The following is a 20,404-nucleotide window of genomic DNA, read 5'->3' as shown; positions in this document are numbered from 1 at the left end:
CAGAATTTTTGAACTCTCTTACTAAACACAACAATTTCACCATTCTATATATACTAGAGAACCAAGACGTGCAACCATAAAGAATGGCTCCACCAAAATAAAATATTAAATATTAAATTTTCATAATAATAAAACATATTTTTAAAAATTACACTTGTAATAAAATGGTGAAGTCATTCTAAAAAATATTATTTTTAAAATTTTAAATAGAATTTAAAAAACATTTGAATATCTTTAGAAATAATTTAAAAATCATAATTTTTAAAATTATATTTAAAATTAAAATATATATATTTAAAATTTTAAAATATACATTTAAAATTTTATAAAACAAATAATAAATTTGAAAGGTCATATCTTTAAAAATAATATATTTTAAATATTTTATAATATTAAAATAATATTTAAAATTTAAAAAATATTTAAATTTAAAATAATAATAATTTTAAAAATATATTTAAAATTTTAAAAATAATATTATAAAACATTTCAAATATACATTTCAAATTTTATAAAATTAATAATAAACAAATAAATAAAACAAACAAACAAAATAAATAAAGCACAAATAAATAAAACTTAAAAAGTAAATAAATAAAAACTTAAAAAACAAAAAAATGAAAATGACAAAGAATAAAAAAAGTAACAAATGAAAAAAATTAAGTTAATAGGCATAACAAGGTAGTGTCTTAGAATCTAGTGGAGCCAATTTATGTTGTTTCACCAGAAAATGTAAAATTATTTAAACCCCATACTTTCAAAAATTACAATATTTCTTTAGTATTTATATAAGTGGCATAATCTTTTATATTGCAATAAAAAATAAAGAGCATGTATAATTTTTTTATATCGCAAGTAAAATTGAATTATCCTTTCGCTTTTCTATTATTCTCTTTTATCCTTTTATAATTTTATTTATCTTTTAATTTAAGAATAATGATATTCACCGTAACTTTGTTGAACACAAAATGATAGAAATATGTGGCTTGTAAATAGTACTATAACACATATTATACTAAAAGATAAAAAAATAAAAAAATTTGATAATAAACAATTAAAAAACTTCATCGATAATTTATGATTTGATGCAGAAAATTGTATTGAATAACTATGGCTGAGAGTACAAAAAATAGGTAGAGAGAAAAAATAATAATTAGAATTAAATTGAAGAATTAAACTTATTGATTTTTAAAATTAAGTCTAAATTAATAAAATCTATAAATATTAAAAACTAAAATTATTATTAAACAAATAAAAAAGCCACGTCAAACTTTCGACTTGAACTTAACGATACAGTGACTAAAACTCTAAAAGCGAAAAACCGTCTAACAGGAGTACGAAACCCTAGTATCAATCAAAAAAATAAAGGTGACGAAAAGCGTGACAAAATATTTCTGTTCTTTTTTATTTTTTCTTGTCTAAACACTCATCGTCTTCTCTGAGAATCGATTTCATTGTCAGGTAAAATCCCCATATTTTGCCTATTATTATTTCCCCTTTATTTACATTTTTGCCTGTTGATTTCTCTGTTCTTTTTTTTCTTTCTTTATAATTTTATTTTAATTCGAGTCTCTTTTTATGAGATCTATGTTTTTTCTGCTGTTATTTATAATCTCTTTGCATGCAATCTATTGTTTGGGGGGTGATTTTGGGTTCAAGTTATTGGATTTGAAAATGTTGTTGTTTTCTTTTTTCCTGGTCAATTTTAGAAGACCATTTATATGTATGCTGTTCAAATTTTCGGGTTTGATTTGATTTTTTTTCCTGTGATAGAATCTTTGAGATATTGTTTTCTTTTTCCTCATTATATGTTACATTAAGGATAGTTGATTAGAAGCGGGATTTTAGTTTGTTATAGAATATAAATTTGTAGGTCGAAGTTGTAATTAGTAACATTGTGAATTTGTGTAGTTGAAATGCTAAGTTATAGGAGGTGTTGAGTATTTATTTAATCGTATTGTTCAAAATAGTTTTACTATTTGCTTTCACTTTCTTGAATTTTCTGAAAAAATTAATGTCTTATGGTTGAATTATAGTATTTAAGTTAGCATTATATTCTGAATTTCATGGAAATAATTGGCAAAAACAAAGGGTGCAATTCATTTGTTTTATATGTATTGCTATTTAGAAAATAAAAAGAGGGGGTTGGGGGGTTAAACATATACTTAGTTAATAATTTGTTTATGTTTTGAAAATGAAGATGGCATTGCGAGGAGTTTGGCAACTTAAAAAGCTGATTGTAAGCTATTGTGATTGGGGAGGTAGTAGTAGGGGCATCAGGTATGATTTTAATCCTTCTTTTTTTTCCACTTGTTAACTTTTATATAAACCTCTTGAGTATTATCTTCTAAACTTTATGGCTTATATTATTTTTGGTATATTTGCTTGACACCTCTGGGGTAAAGTACTTTTTCGAAATCTCAATGTTTGTTGCATCTCTCTTTTCAATTCCAACATTGCAATGTGTTTTTCTCATCTTTGTTTGCCTAATAAAGCAGGTACCTTTTTGTTAAATGTTTTCTTGATCTGTTGGCCAAGAGTTTGTGCTAAGATTTGCATTTCAACTTTAGGTATTATTCTTGTTTATGCTGTGGAGACTTGTATCTATATATAAACTAAACTATTGAACCACTTCTGAGTAATTTGCAAATAATGAATGAATCAGCTTCTCAAGCTAGTATTAAGTTGTGTCACTTTCATCTGCGCACAATGTGGTTTGATAGTTGAAATTATGGATGATCTGAATCTAGCTGTAGGTGATTAAATAAATGATCACCAAAGTAGTGGGATAACATAGATTAAGCAGGATATCTTGGATGATGTAGGAGTTCATCTTGAGATAGGCTGCTTTCTTTAATATTTGTACAAGTATATTTGAATGCTTAGCACTTTGGGTTACATTACGGTACTCAAGTCATCTCTGCATGTGTATGCGCTGATAATTACTGTGACCCGGTGAAAGAGTAGTGAAAAATTGAACTTTGTCATTACTCATCCACCTAAGTATTTGGGGACCAAAATAGAAACAGAGAAGCACATTTCCCTCCCTTTTCTTTTGTCATGTGACTGAGGCTATTCTGGAGGGGGAATTGACGTGAGAATTCTTGAAAAAAAATTTGCTGTGGGGATGGTAAAATCTAACGGACTGTTTTTGCTAGTCATTATCACACGAATAGGTTTTCTAATGACTTAATGATACAATATTGGGATGCCTTTCAAGTAAGGTAAATGAAAAGGCCATACTTTGTTAACATTTGGTTTTTGACTCATACACCATGGTAGTCTCAAGTTCAACTCTGTTATAATTAATAATAACAAGAAGCATGTACAAATACCAATTCTCTCCTGTAAATGGATTCTGAATTCTTCAAACTCATGGTAATTTTGACATGGTTATGCCAGGGCATTTATGGAGTCTGAGTTACCAACTTTTAAAGAGAAAAACCCTCAGCTGGAGGTGGTTACTGAACTCATTCGTGGGCAGCATCCACATTTGAAAGGCTTTTACAGTAAGTTACTCTTTCTTGGATGAGTTTCAGACATGATGCATACAAGTATGCGTTGTTTTTAACCATGTCTCAAAACATGTATCTTGCCAAATTCTCAGAGAACAAAAACGAGCGGGTGGTATGCGTGAAGAATATGACTCCTGAAGATATCCTTCTTTATGGAACCAGGCTAAGAAACGCATTGGGAAGAAAGGTGGTGAAATTGAAGACAAGGCATGTAACTAAACACCCTAGTGTGCAAGGTACATGGACAACTGATGTGAAATTTTGAGACACAATAGTACCAAGTTCTTCACAATTTTGTCTGCATGTTTCTTTATTGTTCTGTGTAGTCATGATGGCAACTTTGCTGAAACATTCACTCTTTGGAGGTGAATGAAACTGTTGTGTAATGAACAAAGGCTAATGATGTCGTAATAGATGATTGGACCCAAATATTTAATAATTTTAGAGCATCTGTACGTCTTCAAAACATCATAGCATTCAACCTTCTCAGGTTTTGAACTTCTAATAATTTGTCTAATGAAACAATATATGAACAAGAGAGGAAACTCTAGGCAAGCTAAAAATTTCCTCTTCAACTAACTCTTTAGGGCTATTATTACATCTATCACTAAATTCAGGATCAAATTCAAGCCTATGATAGGTTAAAGATAACGTCTCAAGAACAACTGCCTGTTGCAACAGATGCTTAATAAATTCAATCTCACTTTTATAAACAAAGAAATGATGTACCCTAATTTCCTTCACATTATGCAGAAACTCTGTTGTTAGTTGTCCATCTTTTTTCAACTCAACAAAAGGAGGCTCCAAGGCAAAAGTTGGTCTACTCCCACCAGCTTCTTCCCAATACGAAGATCTAAACTGCAAATCCATCAAGAATCATAGTGCAAATAGAATGATGAGAAATTAGGAAACTGAGTAATTTCTCACATCTATTTCAATCCTCTCCAAAGAGGGGCAATAACCCAAAAAGGCAATTAGCGCTATGAACTCACACTCTTTTGCCAATGGACCAAACCAAGAAAAGACCTTAAGATTTTTGAAAATCTTCCATCCATTTTTGTTTACCTAATGTTCTCTAGCAAGAAACTTTCCGTACCAAGAACAAAAAATGGATATGAGACTTCAATTAAACAATCAAAATCCATTTAAAACAAAGCAACAAATATTTACAGAGAAATAAATATACCTGAGAAAACCAAGAGTTCACACTGAGTTCCTTTACATGGACAAGATTTCTTAACCATGTTCTAATGGAAAATTCTTGCCCATATGGTCTATAACTCCATTGAAAAACGGTAGCTTCAACAATCGAAGGCAAAGAAGTGAAAGAAATCTTCATTAAATCTCCACAGAATTTAAAAGTTGACAAACTTGACACATCAATTTCTAGATTCAAATAATGGTCAACTATGCATCTATGTACTAGGTGCTTAAGCCTCATACTTTGACACCAAGAAACTTTAAAGTTACGTAATCTATGGCACCGGTCAATTGTGAAGCCTTCAAGAACAGGGAACTTAGAAACCAATGCCTTTAAAGTTTCATCGTCAATCGCACAATCAAAGAAGCAAAGGGTTTTGAGTGAAGCAAAAGGTAGATCACATGGTAGGTTTGGATTGAAAAGAAAACACTTCCAAGGAAACTTGTTCTAATGATCGGACATTATCATGGGAATAAAACCTGTTAGGCAAAACATAATGTTGTTCAAGCACTGCTGTGCATAAATGAGCTGAAACTGAAAGAATCTGAACCTGTCTTGAAATGGCAAACTCAATGCAGTGTTGAACATCAAGGTCATGCCGCAAGGGTCCAGTGGAAAACTGGAGGCTGAACTTAAGGAGTTTCGGAGCTTGGTGTTGGGCCCAAGTGTTGTGTATGAAAGTACATTCAGATGGAGTGGTGTGTTTGTAAGGACTATACATTGGAATGTGAATGACGGGGGTAAACGATCCATCTCTCGGATAAAATGCTGGTTTGAACTGAATGTTTGGTTGGCAACAAAGACAATTTTGTGGAGAATTGCATCTGGCAATGCACTCATCCAATCTAGTTCTTCTTCACACACGCTCATCAATACACAAAATGAGCTTTGACTTATGAAGTTTGCTGGAATTTTGAGATCTCAGGTGCCGCTATAATATGTTATACTTTAAATGGGAATTGGTGTTCGACTATTTTATAAATACTCTCAACGCATTACCACCACTTACTTTACCTACTCACTGTATATCAAAGTGTACCGTCCCATAATATATTTCCCTTTTCTTTCCTAAAATTCCCCATGTGAAGAGTTCATGAGAATTTATCTCTGGATTTTCAGACACAAATACTTGATGAAAAAGTGTCTGGATGATTGAAATTGCAAGCACCTTCATCATTTCTAAATCACAACTTCAATTTTAGCATGAAAGCATCTCTTGTACATTAATTTACCATTTCATTTTCAACGTTACCTCTTTTTTACATCAATGGCGGAGATGGTTTCCAAAACAAAACAAAAAAAACAACACACTTCCAATCCAATAAAAAAAATTTAATTTCAGTCATAACTTAAAGAGATTCAATTGGCGTATCCTTATATGAGGAATATAAGATAGACAAGGGATCATTTAATTTCATTATAGAATAGACACAGGTCATCGACTGTAATAAGGAGGCCGACCCAGCACCGCTGCACCTCCTTGTCTAACATTAGCCCATGGCGGCTGCTGCTGCTGCTGCATGGGCATGGAAGATGCACCAGGTTGTGAAAGGGGTGATGAACCTGCAGGTCTTGCCGCATTAACGTATGTAGGGGCTGTCAACGATTGATATGTTTGACCAGGAACTGATCCATATGGCGGCCTAGCCTGAAAATTTGGATCCCAAGCAGGAACTTGTCCAGCAGGAGGTTGACCCTGTATTGCAGCTGAAGCCGAATAGTCAGTACCATGGTGCACCGGAACACCCTGAGGATTCTGCCAAGCATTTGGAGCAGCAGGCAATCCCGGAACTTGTGTTGCAAGCAAACTCGGGTCTGAGATTGTGTAATCTCTACTTTTATCACTGTATGCCTGCGGCAAAAGATGAACTCATCAGAATCATGTGACAACATTGCTATGACTCTTCATTTTTCTTTAAGTACCCATGTCACATTTTTGGATACGAATGTAGCGATCCTCCAGTGACCCTTTAAATATAGGGAAAAACTTATTAAAAAATTGAGCAGGTAACTGACGGTTATATCCAAATTCAAATAACATAGTCAAGAAGCATACAATTTAAGGCCAAGATCCCCTTTTTTTCCCAATCAAGAACAGATTCCCTTTATCTTCTAATGAAGTCCTAAGTTATTTTTCCTACATTTACTCAAAAAGCACATATTTATACCTTTACATTGAGATCAGTATGACGAGAGTATGATAGATGAAGCTTACAATAGCCACCATCATATATGCAGTGTCCCTCTAAGGATTCTTTGGCAACTGCTGCGGTTGTAACATCTGGATATAATACATTCAACATCAGTAAAATCGATCAAAATACTCTCTAACGTAAAAACATGAATTACAAAAACAAGTAATTTGCAGGTCATTACATGTCTAATGGTCCCCAAGGCACATCCCATAGACTTGGACGCTCTCAAAGTTCAAATCTTTGAGATAAGGTGTGGAAAAAAGTATCCCACAATCATCAGAAAGAGAACAAATTTCAAATAAAACCGAACAAAGTGAAGCCAAGAGAATGGTATTATAGTTATTATATAATATACACATCAATGCACTTTGCATGAAACTTTAAAAGAGAAGACATTAGATCTGATTTGCTTTTGCTTTTGCTTTTGCAAAGGTGCCGAAGATGCATTTTAACAAATTCTCTTCACAAAGAGTGGTGAGGCACATAAACTGTCCGGTCTTTCATTAGTGCCTAGGTGCCTGCCTTAATAATGAAATAAAATTTTTAAAAAAAATACCATATGTAGGAAAGGTTCGTGAAGTAGGGAAAGAATGACCAAAAAAGAGAACAAACTCAATTCTCCAAGTCCTCTTTGCATGGAAGGATAATTGGGTATCAAATCATTAGGTATGTATGGATTACCGAAGACGGAAATAAACAAATTCAGAATTCATGTAATGAAAGCATACCGGGATATTGAATAAGTGCCTGTGTTCCACCATTCTTCTCAAATATGGCAATCTTTTGGACTGTGCCAAATGCTGAGAACACCTACAATATGTAAGCAGTAGAATAAAAATATGAGAAAATTTTCAAGCAAGAACCCAGTACAGGCATGCCAATGGAGCAGCAACACAACATCCTACCTTGTGAAGAACATCAACTGTCACAGCATACTGCATATTTTCAATTGAAGCAAGTAGCACATTACTCTGAGGCTCTTGCTTTTTTCCATCAGGACCAACTACAGGCTGGAGATTACCACATATTAATGAACACCCAACGTTATAAAACAGGTCAAATGTTTGTAACTGAAAAATCTACCTGCAAAAGTCCTTCCATTGCAGTAGGATTCACAGGAAGGTAAGGATTGGTATAGTCCCTGCATAAAATGTGCAAACAAAATCAGATCACATTAAGTAAAAATGCATCACCTGATGCCAAATAGAAATTTGCATCTAGTAAGGATAAATGATTTATGGTAACGAAGTACTGCAAATGTAATAGAGATGATCAGATGACATGAAAAATTATGGGTTCAAGTCAAGAACCATCTTGTTTGACAGGAATAGTAGATCAATCACTATAACTGCATCCAGTTGGTTCCAACCATATAGCGAATAGCAACTCAAAGCTTTCAAATACATGCCAATTGAAGACTCTTAGCAAAATTACAACTCATTCTCTGAATGCTACAGCCTTGAATTCGACCAATGCTTCCAGAAACAATTCCTAATGTTCAAAGAGAAGCAACATAGATAATATTTTTATGGAATACAACAAATGAATGTTATTAATAAAAATTACATTAACATACACAAGTCTCTATCCCCCACAAGTAAGTAAAGCTTCTGCAAATTTGCATGCTGACCCACTTTCATTATATAAGAAAAATGAACATCATAGCAGAGACTATTGTTATGACTTTAAAATACTTGAAAAAACTCAGGTTCCACAACGCTGAATTGTTCAGCTAATAGAATAAATAATTGCAAGCACACAACAGTTGAATACAAGGTTCGCAATGGGAAACACTAAACAAGTTTAAAAGCAATATTCAAACATAATATCAGATTAATTTTACTAGCATGTTACATGATATGCTCCAATGATCAGTCAATTACAAAATTTATTTGTATGAAAGAAGGAGCAAAAGCTCCCCCACTCATGATGCCCCCAAAGTCGTAATTCCACAATCAACATATAAACAACTGCAACTATAATGTGATTTGAAAATGCAGGGAACTGTGGTCAAAAGATTAAGAAAATTACTAAGCGGCCATGACAACACATCTGTGTGCTGACTACCAGGCTTCACTAACACCCTAGATGACAAAAAGCATACACATTGATTAGAAACATATCAGATGCCAAAATAAATATTTCGCAGGATCATTACTTCAGATTTCGGAAATGAACATGACCAAACATTGATGAACTTTAAATAGAAAATATCATGATATTTTGGATGCACTTTTACCTGCTCCGATGAGACTGAAACTTGATATTCAGATCAGTGTGTGCTGAATATGAGATTCTCAGGTAACAAGAAGAAACATGATCTGGAAGCAAGTACCTAAATTCAAAATATCATGATAAAACATTACAACACAACCACATTTTATGAAATACCTGAACTACATATCGTACAATAAATATGAAGAGAATTAAGTGATGCTAGATGAGAAAAATGAGTATATGCGTTAAAGTAGGAGGATGCAAGGCTATAGTACTTACCTGGGAATACTTCTCCCATCCAATGCATTCCTCGCCGAAGATGCAGTTTCAGCATCAGTGAATTGGATTAATGCCTGCCAAATTTACCATAAAATGAGTATGATATTGGAAGATATGCAATCTCCAAAGATCCAGATGCATATTTTTGACATCTCACCTGGAATCCGGCAGCCTTTTCAAAAGTAGCAATCTTGTGCACAAAACCAAATGCAGAAAATACCTGAAACCAAATTCAATTAGATACAATCACAGATCATAAATTCAAAAATATAAATTAAAAGAATACTAGCAAACATCACAAGCAATAGTATAATGGGAGAAATCACTGTTAGCATATGCAAATGGATGAGAAATAAGTTCAGAATGACACCTGAGGATACATGCCTCAAGATATACCCTAGAAAGGAGCATGACGTACATGACAATATCTCCAACTTATCTCCAAGAAAGGAATTTAACTTAGGGGCATAACCATCTATGATACAACTGATTTCAATTAAAATGATGCTATTATGTAAAAGAACAAGAAAAAAATGACAGTTTAATTCATTGTATATTATGATAGTTAAAACTGATACTTTCACTGTATACTACCTTTAACTTCAGACGTATATTAGCTAAAAAGACCATCAATCAATCTGTTGACTGAAGGACACTTCATGAACTTTCTATTTTAATAGTTCACAATCGCAACAAGTATTCTCATTCAAAACAAAGCTTCACAAGATTTAGACGGACTAAAAACAGGTCAATTTATAACTATAAACAAGATATCTTCATTTACTCATAACAATAGGCTCCTTGGAGCAAGATTCATCCAAAACTCCAATTCCTTATGCAAATACCAGAAGCCCCTAAGCATAAAAAGGCTTTAACACCTTAAACTACCTATTCTTTTAGCAGAACAACAGAAAATCTGTAACAACTGGTCGCATTTATTTGAAGAAATGCATGTGCCAGAAATAATCACTTACCAAGTGAATGGTCTCAATGGTCACGTCATTAGGTTCCACACCCTCAATGGTAACCAGCAACACATTTCCAGGGGTATCTCCAGCACTTTTGTTGTTGACAATTTCATGTCTGTTTGAATATTGAATATACACAGTTTTTCCACGAATCTGTGCTGGTTCTGATGATGAAGCATAGTATGAAACCATTGAAATAGCCTGATTTAAGTCTGCCTGCAAATAAAAGTAACACCTTTTCTTAACATCAAACCATTACTGATCACCCTTTAAAAAGATTATCTAGACTTCACTAATTGAAATTAACCCATAAAATATTTACACTAAAAAATAAAACCATCATCGATCAAAAATTCCAATTGCCAACTAACCCACCAAATTTATATTTGTGATTTGATAGAAAAGAAAATAAAAATAAAATTTTATCTTGCGCATTAGTAATTAACCTTAACCTAACACAGTGGAACAAAACCATCATCCCCAAAACACACAAAAATGAATAAAAATAAAAATTCTGCCATCGACCCATCAAATCTACATTGCAAAGAACAAAATCAGCCGAAAATTAAATTATTATTGCCATGCTAAACAAAACAAACTGTCACCCAAAAAAGACTAAAATTTCCAATTTACAATTCAAATTTACACAAGAAAGTATCAGTAGATAATTGACCTCAACCTAACACAAGGCAGTATATGAATTACAAAAAAAGAAAAAAAAAAACTATTGATGGATTTAGAAGCTTACGAATTCAACAAAAGCTTGGTTTCGGTTGGCGCCAACATTGCATTTAGTATTAACGATCTTCCCAAAGGGTTTACAAAGTTCGACGAGTTCCTCTTCCGCACACTCCCATGGGAGGTTACGGAGATGGAGGACCTTCGATGGCGTCTGGGTATAATGGAACTGGGGTTGGCTTGATGTTGACATCTAGGGCTCTCGCAAGGAGGAAGTATTTGTTTAGATAGAAAAATACGGGAATTTTCTAGGGAAAATTTTATCTTTGAGGAGATGATTTATTCCTGCAATCAGTTCTGGTGGGGTTCTTTTTATATTGTTGACGTAATGCTGATGGAATTTTGGTGAGACTTGACAAATACTATAGCATTGCATTTACTGATTTGTCCATGTCTTAAGAAAAACTTTCAAAGTAACATGTTATATTTACTAATTTGTCCTTCATTTAAAAAACCTCACGTTGAAAATTGTTCGGTTGAATTCGAATTATGCAACCAGCACAAATCAAAATTGAGAAAATTAGATATAAATATTTATGTCCTCCGAAAAGAATAAAAATTATGGGGCAAAGAAATTTCACTAAAAAAGCAAAAAATCAAAAAAATGAAAGTACAAAATAGAGAAACAAATAAACATTGAACTTTAAATGCAAAGATTTACCGAAATTCTCACAAACCTTATGTTAAAAGGGCCTATTTATAAGTTCAATTTCATGTACAAAAAGTATCTCTATAATAATCAGAGTTAGATTGGAAAAATATAATAGAGTTTAATTAAGAGAAAGAACCTGGTTAAGTGAGGAACACATCGCCATGTCATGAAGTTGCTATTGGCTCGTCAAGATGTCCAAAGATGTCCATCGTTGCGCATCAAGACGTGGTGTTACTTCTCCTCAGGATGTCGTAGTTGCGTCATTGTGACAACAGCTCTTCCTCATTACGATGTCAACTCTGTTTTGTCTAAAATACCAGGCACACTCTACAAAGATAAAATAAAATGTTTAATTCATCATTTGTCACTGGAATTTAACAAAAACTTTAGGGTAAACTATCTTAAAGTCATCCAACTAATGGTAATATTTTTTTTTTATCTCCCAACTATGAAAAGTTAAAAATAGTATCATAATTATTTGATTTTTTTTTATCACCATAGATGATGGAAAGATGGTGTGAGCTTTTAAAATCGGTATAATAGTAACATTAACCCGCAACATTTGTACATTGTGTCAATTTGATCTTAATTCTAAAAAAATTAACCATCAACGCTCACACATTGTGTAATTTGGTCTTTTTTTTCTTCTAATTATGTTTTTCATCGTGGTGCTTTCACTTAAAAAGTTAAAAATATTATCAATTAAATTTGATTGGAAATATACAAAAATAGAAACATCCAAAAATCCAAGATAATAATTTTCATCTTTTTCATTCTTTTAAAATTAACCCCTCAATGTCACAAATAAAAGTGAAACTACAAAAGAAAATATACCAAATTACATAATGTGAAAATGTTAAAGGTTAATTTTTGAAATTAATACTAAATTGACATAATGTATAATGTTTAGTGCAAAGGTTAATTTTTGGAATTAATACTAAATTGACATAATGTATAATGTTTAATGCTAAAGTTGTTATTATGCCAATTTTAAAAGCTGACAAGTTTATTTTTATTAGTAATTTAACAGCTAGTGACCAAAAAGAAAAAATTGAATAATTGAGTGATTATTTTGTACTTTTCATAGTTAAGTAACTAAAAAAGAATTTACTAATAGTTGGGTAACTACTAGTGTAGTTTACCCAATTTTCAAATGTAATACATGTGGGTTTTTTTTCCAATATGTTACTTTTATTTTGCAAAAGTTATACATTTTTGGTATACAAAGTTATGGTATTAACTTTTAGAATTTAATTCGGATATTAATTACTAATATTATTAGGTTTGACTTTTCATAAATTTATTAATAGACTAAATTTAGTATTAATTGTGAATTTATTTAATTTATTAAATAAAGTGTGATCTAGTGATTTTTTTAGTCTAGTTAATTTCTTGAAAGTTAATTGTTGATATTATTAACAAATTATGAATTTTGGTTAAATTAACTCTAAAACTCGAGTTAAACTTTAAAAGTTAACATTGTTTCTTTTAAGTATTAAAATAATTTTTGTCATATATATATATATGTATCACATTGAACAAAAATAAATATAAATATCATAAAAAATAACAAACCCATATATTAAGCCAAAAAAATCACATGAGCTCACTCAAGAAATTGATAAAATAAATTGGATTTTTATGTTTGGTTTTAAATTTAATTATTTACCTTAAGCTATGCATAAGAAAATTAACAGAAATTGTTTTCAACATAATATATATATATATATATATATATATAATGAAATCATCCGATTCTCAAGTAAATGAAGTTAGAATTAAAATTAAATTACCATAATAAATTATATAAAACATGCTATAAGTTAAGACAATCTACAAAAGTAATAGGAAAAATAATTGAAATATATGAATATAGCATAAATACAAGAATGTATCGAATTCCACAAAAAATGTATTATTAACTGAAACATAAAAGTTTAAAAATTTTCATTATTGTTCAAGGGGATCTGCTCCTCCGAAAGAAATATTTAATGTGTTGTTCTCGGCGATGTCAACATGATCCCTCAATAATGGAAGGTATTATCCATTGAGGGAAGGTTTTGTCCCCTTTCATGGAGAGTTGTTTACAATTCATGGAGGGGGCGCCTGGACTATATGACCCTGTATAGGCTTTTATTGTAAGGGAGGATTGGCTCCTTCAAGAAAAGTTTTTAAAGTGTCATCCTCAGGGACACCAACCTGATCCCTCAATAATGGAATGTATTGTTCTTTAAAAGAGGGTTCAGGGTAGATTTTGTCCCCCTGGGCGAAGAGCCGTTTACGGCTCACAAAGGGAACACCTCGATAGTAAATGAACATATGGTCACCCACCAAGATACGACGTAAGTGTCTCAACCTTAGTGAGATTCAAACATCTAACATTTGGTATATAAGTCACATGTTGGGGTATATGGTACCACTTGAGCTACGCAGCTCAAGTGGTATCATATACCCCAATATGTTTAATTTTTAAGGGGGATCAGCTCTTCTGGAAGAAATTTTCGAAATGTCATTTTTTAGGACACCGACCTGATTCCTCAAAATGAAAAGGTTTACATCTATAATACCATGAATACAAATAATAATAATAAAACACGAACATATGCAAAAAAAAAAATTCAGCATCATAGATACACAAAAATGGAAACATAAGCATGAATAAATTATGGGTCTATTTAGCCACTCAAGTTTACCAGTGTTTTTATTTTGGTCATCTATTTAAAAAATATGTTATTTTAGTCACTTTAGTTAGATAAGTTGTCAATTTTAGTCACTCTACCGTTAAATGCTTTTGGTTACTAGACGAAATGCTAACACGGAAGCCTTTTGATTGACATACTAACAAATTTATCCCCTAACACTTTGCATATTCTATCAAATTGGTCCTAATTCTAAAAAATTTAACAAATTTAACTCTCAATGTTTACACATTTTGTCAATTTAATCCCCATTCTAAAAAGTTGTAAATTTAAGAACTTGAATATATATACTATTTATTATAAAAGACAAAATATAAAATATTAAAAATATATAATTACATTATAACTTTTTTTTTGAAAATCAACTGGACTTTCATAAATGGATAAATAAACAAAATAGACAATGGGTTTTAGTCTGGGCTTACAACCAAAAGCAAGAAACCAAATTAAAAAAACAGTAAAAAAAAGGCCTGATTGTTCTTAACCTAAATAATTCAAAATTTAAAAATTAAAATAGAATAACTTAAGAAAAACCGATCGTCAGTCCAGTCAATCAAAACAGCTGGATATCACTAGCCTCTGTCTTTTCAAATCCATTATCCAGCTTTAATGATAACAGTTTCCAACGTGATCTTTTAATATCTGCTATCAATATCTTTTAACATCTTCTTGAATCATCTTCATCTGTCTCTTTTAATCTCCAGCTTTCCCTTTTCTGAGTAGTGACCCTTAGATGCAGTCCCAACGGTTACCCTTCTTCTTCCCTTAGCATATCTTTTCAAGCATCAGGCAGTCTTGAAACTCCTTCCTCTTGTTCTTCTTGCCTCCGTCGTTCTCTCGCCTGATGGAAACTCTGTGGATGCAGCCCCAACAGTTAATGTCCTTCTCCTCTTCTTATCGCTTCTTTAGCAACAAAATGGGTGTTCTCATTTTCTGTTTTAGGAATAAAATAAAAACCGATATTCTGAAAGAAAACTTTTTTGCTGTTGATATCTCTGATTATCGCTCCTATAATCGATTTGTCTTGATTTATGGACTGACATTTCTTGATTACTGTTCTTGAGTCTCATTTTATATCCAAACAATGTAATCTCATTTCAATCCCTAACTGAATCGCCTGTAACCCTGCATGTGCCTCCGCTGCAAATGATGACGAAATGTTGGAGTGAATAACCGATTTAGAGGCCACGATATCCCCCTCCGTACCGCATACAACCAAGCCCGAAGCAGATCTCGAAGTTCTCTTATCGAAAGCCGCATCAAAATAAATTGTAGTTCTCATGCTCCTTTCAATTTGGTTATGCCCTCTGTCAATGCTGGTAAGAAGTATTTTTTCCTCCGCTCCATTCAACTCTGCTATAAAAATGATGATTTGTTTAGAAATATCCCTGCCTATTGTATTCTTTCTCTCATAAATGAATTTATTTCTATGGTTCTAGATTGACCATAACCCACAGCAAAAAAGACGACACTAGGCTTTGTTCCCTTGCCTGAAAATCCAGATAAGCCACTCCCACAAGCTTTGAATACTGTTGTTTGATACCCATGCAAGATTTAAACTTGACCATATTTCAGTTGTTGTGGCACAGTACTTGAAAACATGGATGCAATCTTCATCAGAAATGTGACATCGGAGACATAGAGTTTCCTCTGCGACCTTCTTACTCTTTAGATTAGATAGAGTAGGAATATAATTCCAAGAAATTCGCCAAATTGTAATTTTGATTTTTGGAGGGATTTGTAAATTCCATAATTTTTTGTAGAAATTTCTATTCTCAGTTTGTATAAAATTATTACTAGGACCCGAAGTAGTCTCTTGTAATAGTTTATAGGCACTTCTGACTGAATACTCCCCTGTCGGTTCTCCTCGCCATACTTGGAAGTCCTCATATGTTGTCGCTGCCAAAGGAATCTGCAGAATTTTTTTTGCAATATCCTCATTAAAGGTACTAAGAATTAAATCTGCATTCCACTCTCGATTATTAGCATCAATCAAATTTGATACTAACTTAATGTTCTCATTGGCAGCATCATTCTGCATTCTATCAGTTTCAGCTCCCGATATCCGTAAGTCATCCCAAACAGAGATGCGAGCACCTGTTCCTACTCTCCAGCATAACCCTTTCTCTAAAATCCCTTTAGCTGCCCAGACACTCTTCCAGGTAAACGAAGGTAAATTCCCCAAATGAGCATTGATGAAGTCCGAATTTGGATAATATTTTCCTTTTAAAACACGACTTAACAAAGAAGTAGGGAAATTGATAAGACGCCAACCTTGTTTTGCTAATAACGCTAAATTGATTTTTTCGAGACTACGAAAGCCTAAACCACCATCTTCTTTCAAATAGCATAAATATTTTCACGTACACCAGTGAATACCTTTTTTGTCTCGACTTTTCTGCCACCAATATTTTGCCATAATGCCTTATATAATTCAGCACATAAAGACTTAGGAATTAGGAAACATGCCATCCTATAAATAGGAATAGCTTGAAGAATAGCCTTTATAAACACTTCTTTCCCCCCTTAAGACAGGTATCTTACACTCCAGCTGTCAATTCGCTGCTTCATTCTGTCCTTTAAAGTCTGAAAAGATAGTTTCTTCTCTCTACCCACCATATTAGGCAACCGAAGGTACATTTCCAGGTTATTTGAACTACGTACTCCAAGAACTCTAGAAATGACTGCTTTACCCCTTTCCTGTGTATTGGTGCTAAAAAATACTATAGATTTGTCATAGTTGACACACTGTCCGGAACAATTCCCATATTCAATCAGAATATGTTTAAGTGAGCTCGCTCCTCTTTCTGTGGCTTCCCCAAATAAAATACTATCATCTGCAAATAACAAGTGAGAAACCTGTGGACCACTTCTGCTTACTTTAACCCCTCTGATTATGTTCCATTGCGTAGCGAGTCTCATAAGACTGGAAAGACCTTTCCCACAAATTAAAAATAGGAACGGACTCAAAGGGTCCCCCTGTCTTAATCCCCTTGAGGGTTGAAAAATCTCTCCAGCATGACCATTGAAAACCACCGAGTATGAGACTGTGGAAACACATTTCATTAGAGACTCAATCCATCTTAAATCAAAACCCATGAGCTTCATAATTACTACGATAAACTGCCATTCAACTCTATCATAAGCTTTACCCATATCTAATTTAACTGCCATGAATCCCTTCTTCCCCGTCTTCTTTTGTTTTAAAGTATGTAGGATTTCATAAGCTAAGAACACATTATCAGAAATTAACCTTCCTGGTACTAAAACGCTTTGTGCTGGGTCAAAACATTTTTCAATAACCACCCGAAGACAGTTCATAATGACCTTAGCTATCAACTTATAAATAACATTGCATAGGCTTATGGGGCGAAAATAAGTAACAATTGAAGGGTTTTGAATTTTTGGGATCAGAACTATATTAGTCGTATTAATTAAACTAATATCCATACCTCTATTTAGATGTTGTAGGCAAAATGACGACACCTCCTCCCCTATAATTGACCAGCACTTCTGATAAAATAAAGCTGGGAAACCATCTTCTCTTGGCACCTTTGTTGGCCCCAATTCTAACAAAGCCACTTGAATTTCCTCATTTGTGTATCTTGCTGTTAATCGAGCATTATCCTCTTCAACAATGCAGCGATCTATTCCTGTTAATATATGTTCAAAATTTCCCCTCCTTCCAGCTGAAAATAGATTCTGAAAATAGCTATTCTTTCCATTTCATTGATCTCTGATGTTTCTCTACCATCTTTAAATTGTAGTTTTTGAATAAGGTTCTTTCTTCGTCGTTGAGTCGCTTGTTTATGAAAAAATACAATATTTTTATCTCCAAATTTTACCCAATTAACTCGAGCCCTCTGCTCCTAATATCGTTCGTCCTTGTCAATCTCAAAATTAAGTTGAATCTTCGTATGAATAAGTTCTGCCAGATTTTCATCATCCCTATTAGATTTCATCAACTCGACCAATCTAGAAGTTAGCCTTTCCTAATTTATCTTTCTCCTATGCCTAATTTGATTCGCCCATCTTTCCGAGCCTTGTCTTACTTTTTCCAATTTTAGTAACAAGTCTCCATTCGAATTATCCCATATGTATCTTACCTCATCGATAAAAGATTCCTCCATCCACCAAGCTTCGAATTTGAAACTCCTTTTAGGCCTCTCATTATCTGCAGTTTCCATCGTGATAAGAAGTGGACAATGATCTGAAAAAGAATATGTTAGATGTTGAATCATTGCCTCTGGAAATATAGACAGCCAATTCTTATTAGCAACTCCTCTATCTAGCATTTCTTGAATATTTGTTTCCGTCAAGTTACCACTTCCCCACGTAAACCAAATCCCTGTATAGCCCACATCCAGTAGGTGACAATCTGCTAGCACTGAACGAAATGCATCCATGGCCTCTTCTCTCTAGGTAAGCCCTTCTCTCTTTTCATGACCATACATTATTTCATCAAAGTCTCCACAAACTAACCATGGAGGCTCCTCTGCATTACTCAAATTACTCAACAGATCCCAAGATTCGTTTCTATCTTGAGTGTAAGGAGAGCCATAGAACCCAGTAAATCACCACCTATGCCCTTTATCAATATCTTCAATGACTGCATCAATGTTCCTTTTTGAGAAACTTTGGAAAATAATTGTAACATCAACATGCCATGCCAGACAATCCTCCTCTCGAACCATTAGAATCAATGTCAATACCATTTTGAAAACAACACCTTTTACGTATTCTTTCCATCTGCCTCTTAAATATCTTTGTCTCCATTAGAATCAAAGTCATCGTACCGTCTGTGGATTCCCCAAGCTACGGACATTCAATCTTAGGATTTTCATTGCCCCTTGTCGGCTTTCCTTTTGGCAGCCGTTGATCTTAAAAAGTTGTTCACCAGTTTGCTGTCTTTCATCATCAGATTATCAGTACTAACGATATAATCATCAGTTTCTCCTCTTTGCCTCTTGTTCCCGTCTTCACCTATAAGAATTCCTTCTTCAGCATCGTGGTCCATTGAGAATTGTTGTTCTTCTATTGGTTTCTTTCCATCCCTTTTAGAGGATGTGATTCCTTCCAAGGAAATTCCCAAAACGGGATCAATCTGCGCCTTTTTTCTAGAACTTTTTAGCGCACTCCATGTTCTCCCTGCAGATGGCCTATTTCCATCTAAATATCCATCCCTTATTCGCCCTTCTTCTTCGCGTAACCAGATGCTACTTTGTACCCGTGCTTTCCTAGATTGCGCTCTTAAAGAAAGATCCCATCCCATTTCAGTAATCTCCACTCCTAACGCCATTTTTTCCCCACAAAAAGAATCGCTATGTCCGAATAGAAACAGAAAAGCGTTAGTCTTTCATATTTGAATCTGACCTATGATTTATTCCCATAGAACATAATCTGCTTCTTCCTTTTTAAAGGGGACCTTACATCCAATTGGATTCTAACTCTTAAAAAATTTTTATATCCCTTTCCCATGTTGGCACCATCATACTCCAAGAACAAGCCTATGAACTCTCCAAGTTGCTTTGCCAAAGCCTCAGAATAGTATCCTGCAGGAATATCATGGATCTGAACTCAAAATGGTAAAAAAATTAAAGGAACTAATAATGGATCTTCCCCCGCTGTAACGAATGTAATAATAAATGGTTATTAAATGTCCAAGGAGAGCCCTTAACAACCCTTTCCATATCCAAACTATGAAAGAACTGAAACAAAAATCTTTTTTCCCCAAGATCCAGAATTCTAACACCTCTGTCCTGATGCCACAGATTTGCCATAGTACTTTTAATAGCAGCAAAGTAACAGCCTACTAAACGGTAATCGCCTTCTTCTCTCGCTGGACTTGGAAAAGTTGGAATTTGTATAATCTCATCCTCCTCTTCATTTATGGATAATCCAGCAAATTCGGTCTCTGTAAACACTGATTCAAATTCACAC

General features: G+C 33.4%; 3 protein-coding genes across 4 annotated transcripts; 1 reads left to right on the top strand and 2 right to left on the bottom strand.

Moving 5' to 3' along the window:
* The first annotated feature begins 1,258 nt into the window (after nucleotides 1–1,258).
* On the top strand, nucleotides 1,259–3,954 carry LOC108477294 (54S ribosomal protein L51, mitochondrial-like). Its single transcript, XM_017779797.2, has 4 exons — nucleotides 1,259–1,461; nucleotides 2,201–2,280; nucleotides 3,403–3,509; nucleotides 3,608–3,954. Exons 2-4 carry the CDS (start codon nucleotides 2,201–2,203, stop codon nucleotides 3,778–3,780), a joined length of 360 nt encoding a protein of 119 aa, XP_017635286.1. The 5' UTR covers nucleotides 1,259–1,461; the 3' UTR covers nucleotides 3,781–3,954.
* On the bottom strand, nucleotides 3,633–4,941 carry LOC128291638 (uncharacterized). The gene is made up of 2 exons (XM_053026856.1): nucleotides 4,702–4,941; nucleotides 3,633–4,373 (listed from the first exon to the last, which is right to left on the bottom strand). The coding sequence occupies exons 1-2, from the start codon at nucleotides 4,852–4,854 to the stop codon at nucleotides 4,029–4,031; spliced, it is 498 nt and encodes a 165-aa protein (XP_052882816.1). The 5' UTR covers nucleotides 4,855–4,941; the 3' UTR covers nucleotides 3,633–4,028.
* A 971-nt stretch (nucleotides 4,942–5,912) lies between these two features.
* Nucleotides 5,913–11,477, bottom strand: LOC108479920 (polypyrimidine tract-binding protein homolog 1-like). Of its 2 annotated transcripts, none has more exons than XM_017782772.2 (10): nucleotides 11,124–11,468; nucleotides 10,382–10,591; nucleotides 9,565–9,627; nucleotides 9,408–9,481; nucleotides 9,151–9,246; nucleotides 7,995–8,052; nucleotides 7,817–7,921; nucleotides 7,640–7,721; nucleotides 6,885–6,997; nucleotides 5,913–6,568 (listed from the first exon to the last, which is right to left on the bottom strand). In XM_017782772.2, exons 1-10 carry the CDS (start codon nucleotides 11,304–11,306, stop codon nucleotides 6,152–6,154), a joined length of 1,401 nt encoding a protein of 466 aa, XP_017638261.1. In that variant the 5' UTR covers nucleotides 11,307–11,468; the 3' UTR covers nucleotides 5,913–6,151. The 2 variants fall into 2 exon arrangements, with proteins under 2 accessions (XP_017638261.1, XP_052883195.1); XM_053027235.1 differs by having other exon boundaries at nucleotides 6,425–6,568; nucleotides 6,932–6,997; nucleotides 11,124–11,477.
* Nucleotides 11,478–20,404: the final 8,927 nt, after the last annotated feature.

The sequence above is a fragment of the Gossypium arboreum genome, chromosome 4 (genome assembly GCF_025698485.1).
Source record: "Gossypium arboreum isolate Shixiya-1 chromosome 4, ASM2569848v2, whole genome shotgun sequence".
NCBI classification, from domain to species: domain Eukaryota; kingdom Viridiplantae; phylum Streptophyta; class Magnoliopsida; order Malvales; family Malvaceae; genus Gossypium; species Gossypium arboreum.
This window is presented reverse-complemented; position numbering and strand designations above follow the sequence as displayed.

Excerpts from the sequence above, each read along its gene's own strand:
- LOC108477294 (XM_017779797.2), top strand. The coding sequence starts at position 2,201 with ATGGCATTGCGAGGAGTTTGGCAACTTAAAAAGCTGATTGTAAGCTAT. Across the intron at positions 2,281-3,402 it reads GGTAGTAGTAGGGGCATCAG|GGCATTTATGGAGTCTGAGT; the intron begins GTATGATTTTAA and ends TGGTTATGCCAG. Across the intron at positions 3,510-3,607 it reads ACATTTGAAAGGCTTTTACA|AGAACAAAAACGAGCGGGTG; the intron begins GTAAGTTACTCT and ends CCAAATTCTCAG.
- LOC128291638 (XM_053026856.1), bottom strand. The coding sequence starts at position 4,854 with ATGAAGATTTCTTTCACTTCTTTGCCTTCGATTGTTGAAGCTACCGTT. Across the intron at positions 4,374-4,701 it reads TGAACTCTTGGTTTTCTCAG|TTTAGATCTTCGTATTGGGA; the intron begins GTATATTTATTT and ends ATGGATTTGCAG.
- LOC108479920 (XM_017782772.2), bottom strand. The coding sequence starts at position 11,306 with ATGTCAACATCAAGCCAACCCCAGTTCCATTATACCCAGACGCCATCG. Across the intron at positions 9,482-9,564 it reads AAAAGGCTGCCGGATTCCAG|GCATTAATCCAATTCACTGA; the intron begins GTGAGATGTCAA and ends TAAATTTGGCAG. Across the intron at positions 6,998-7,639 it reads GGCACTTATTCAATATCCCG|ATGTTACAACCGCAGCAGTT; the intron begins GTATGCTTTCAT and ends TATTATATCCAG.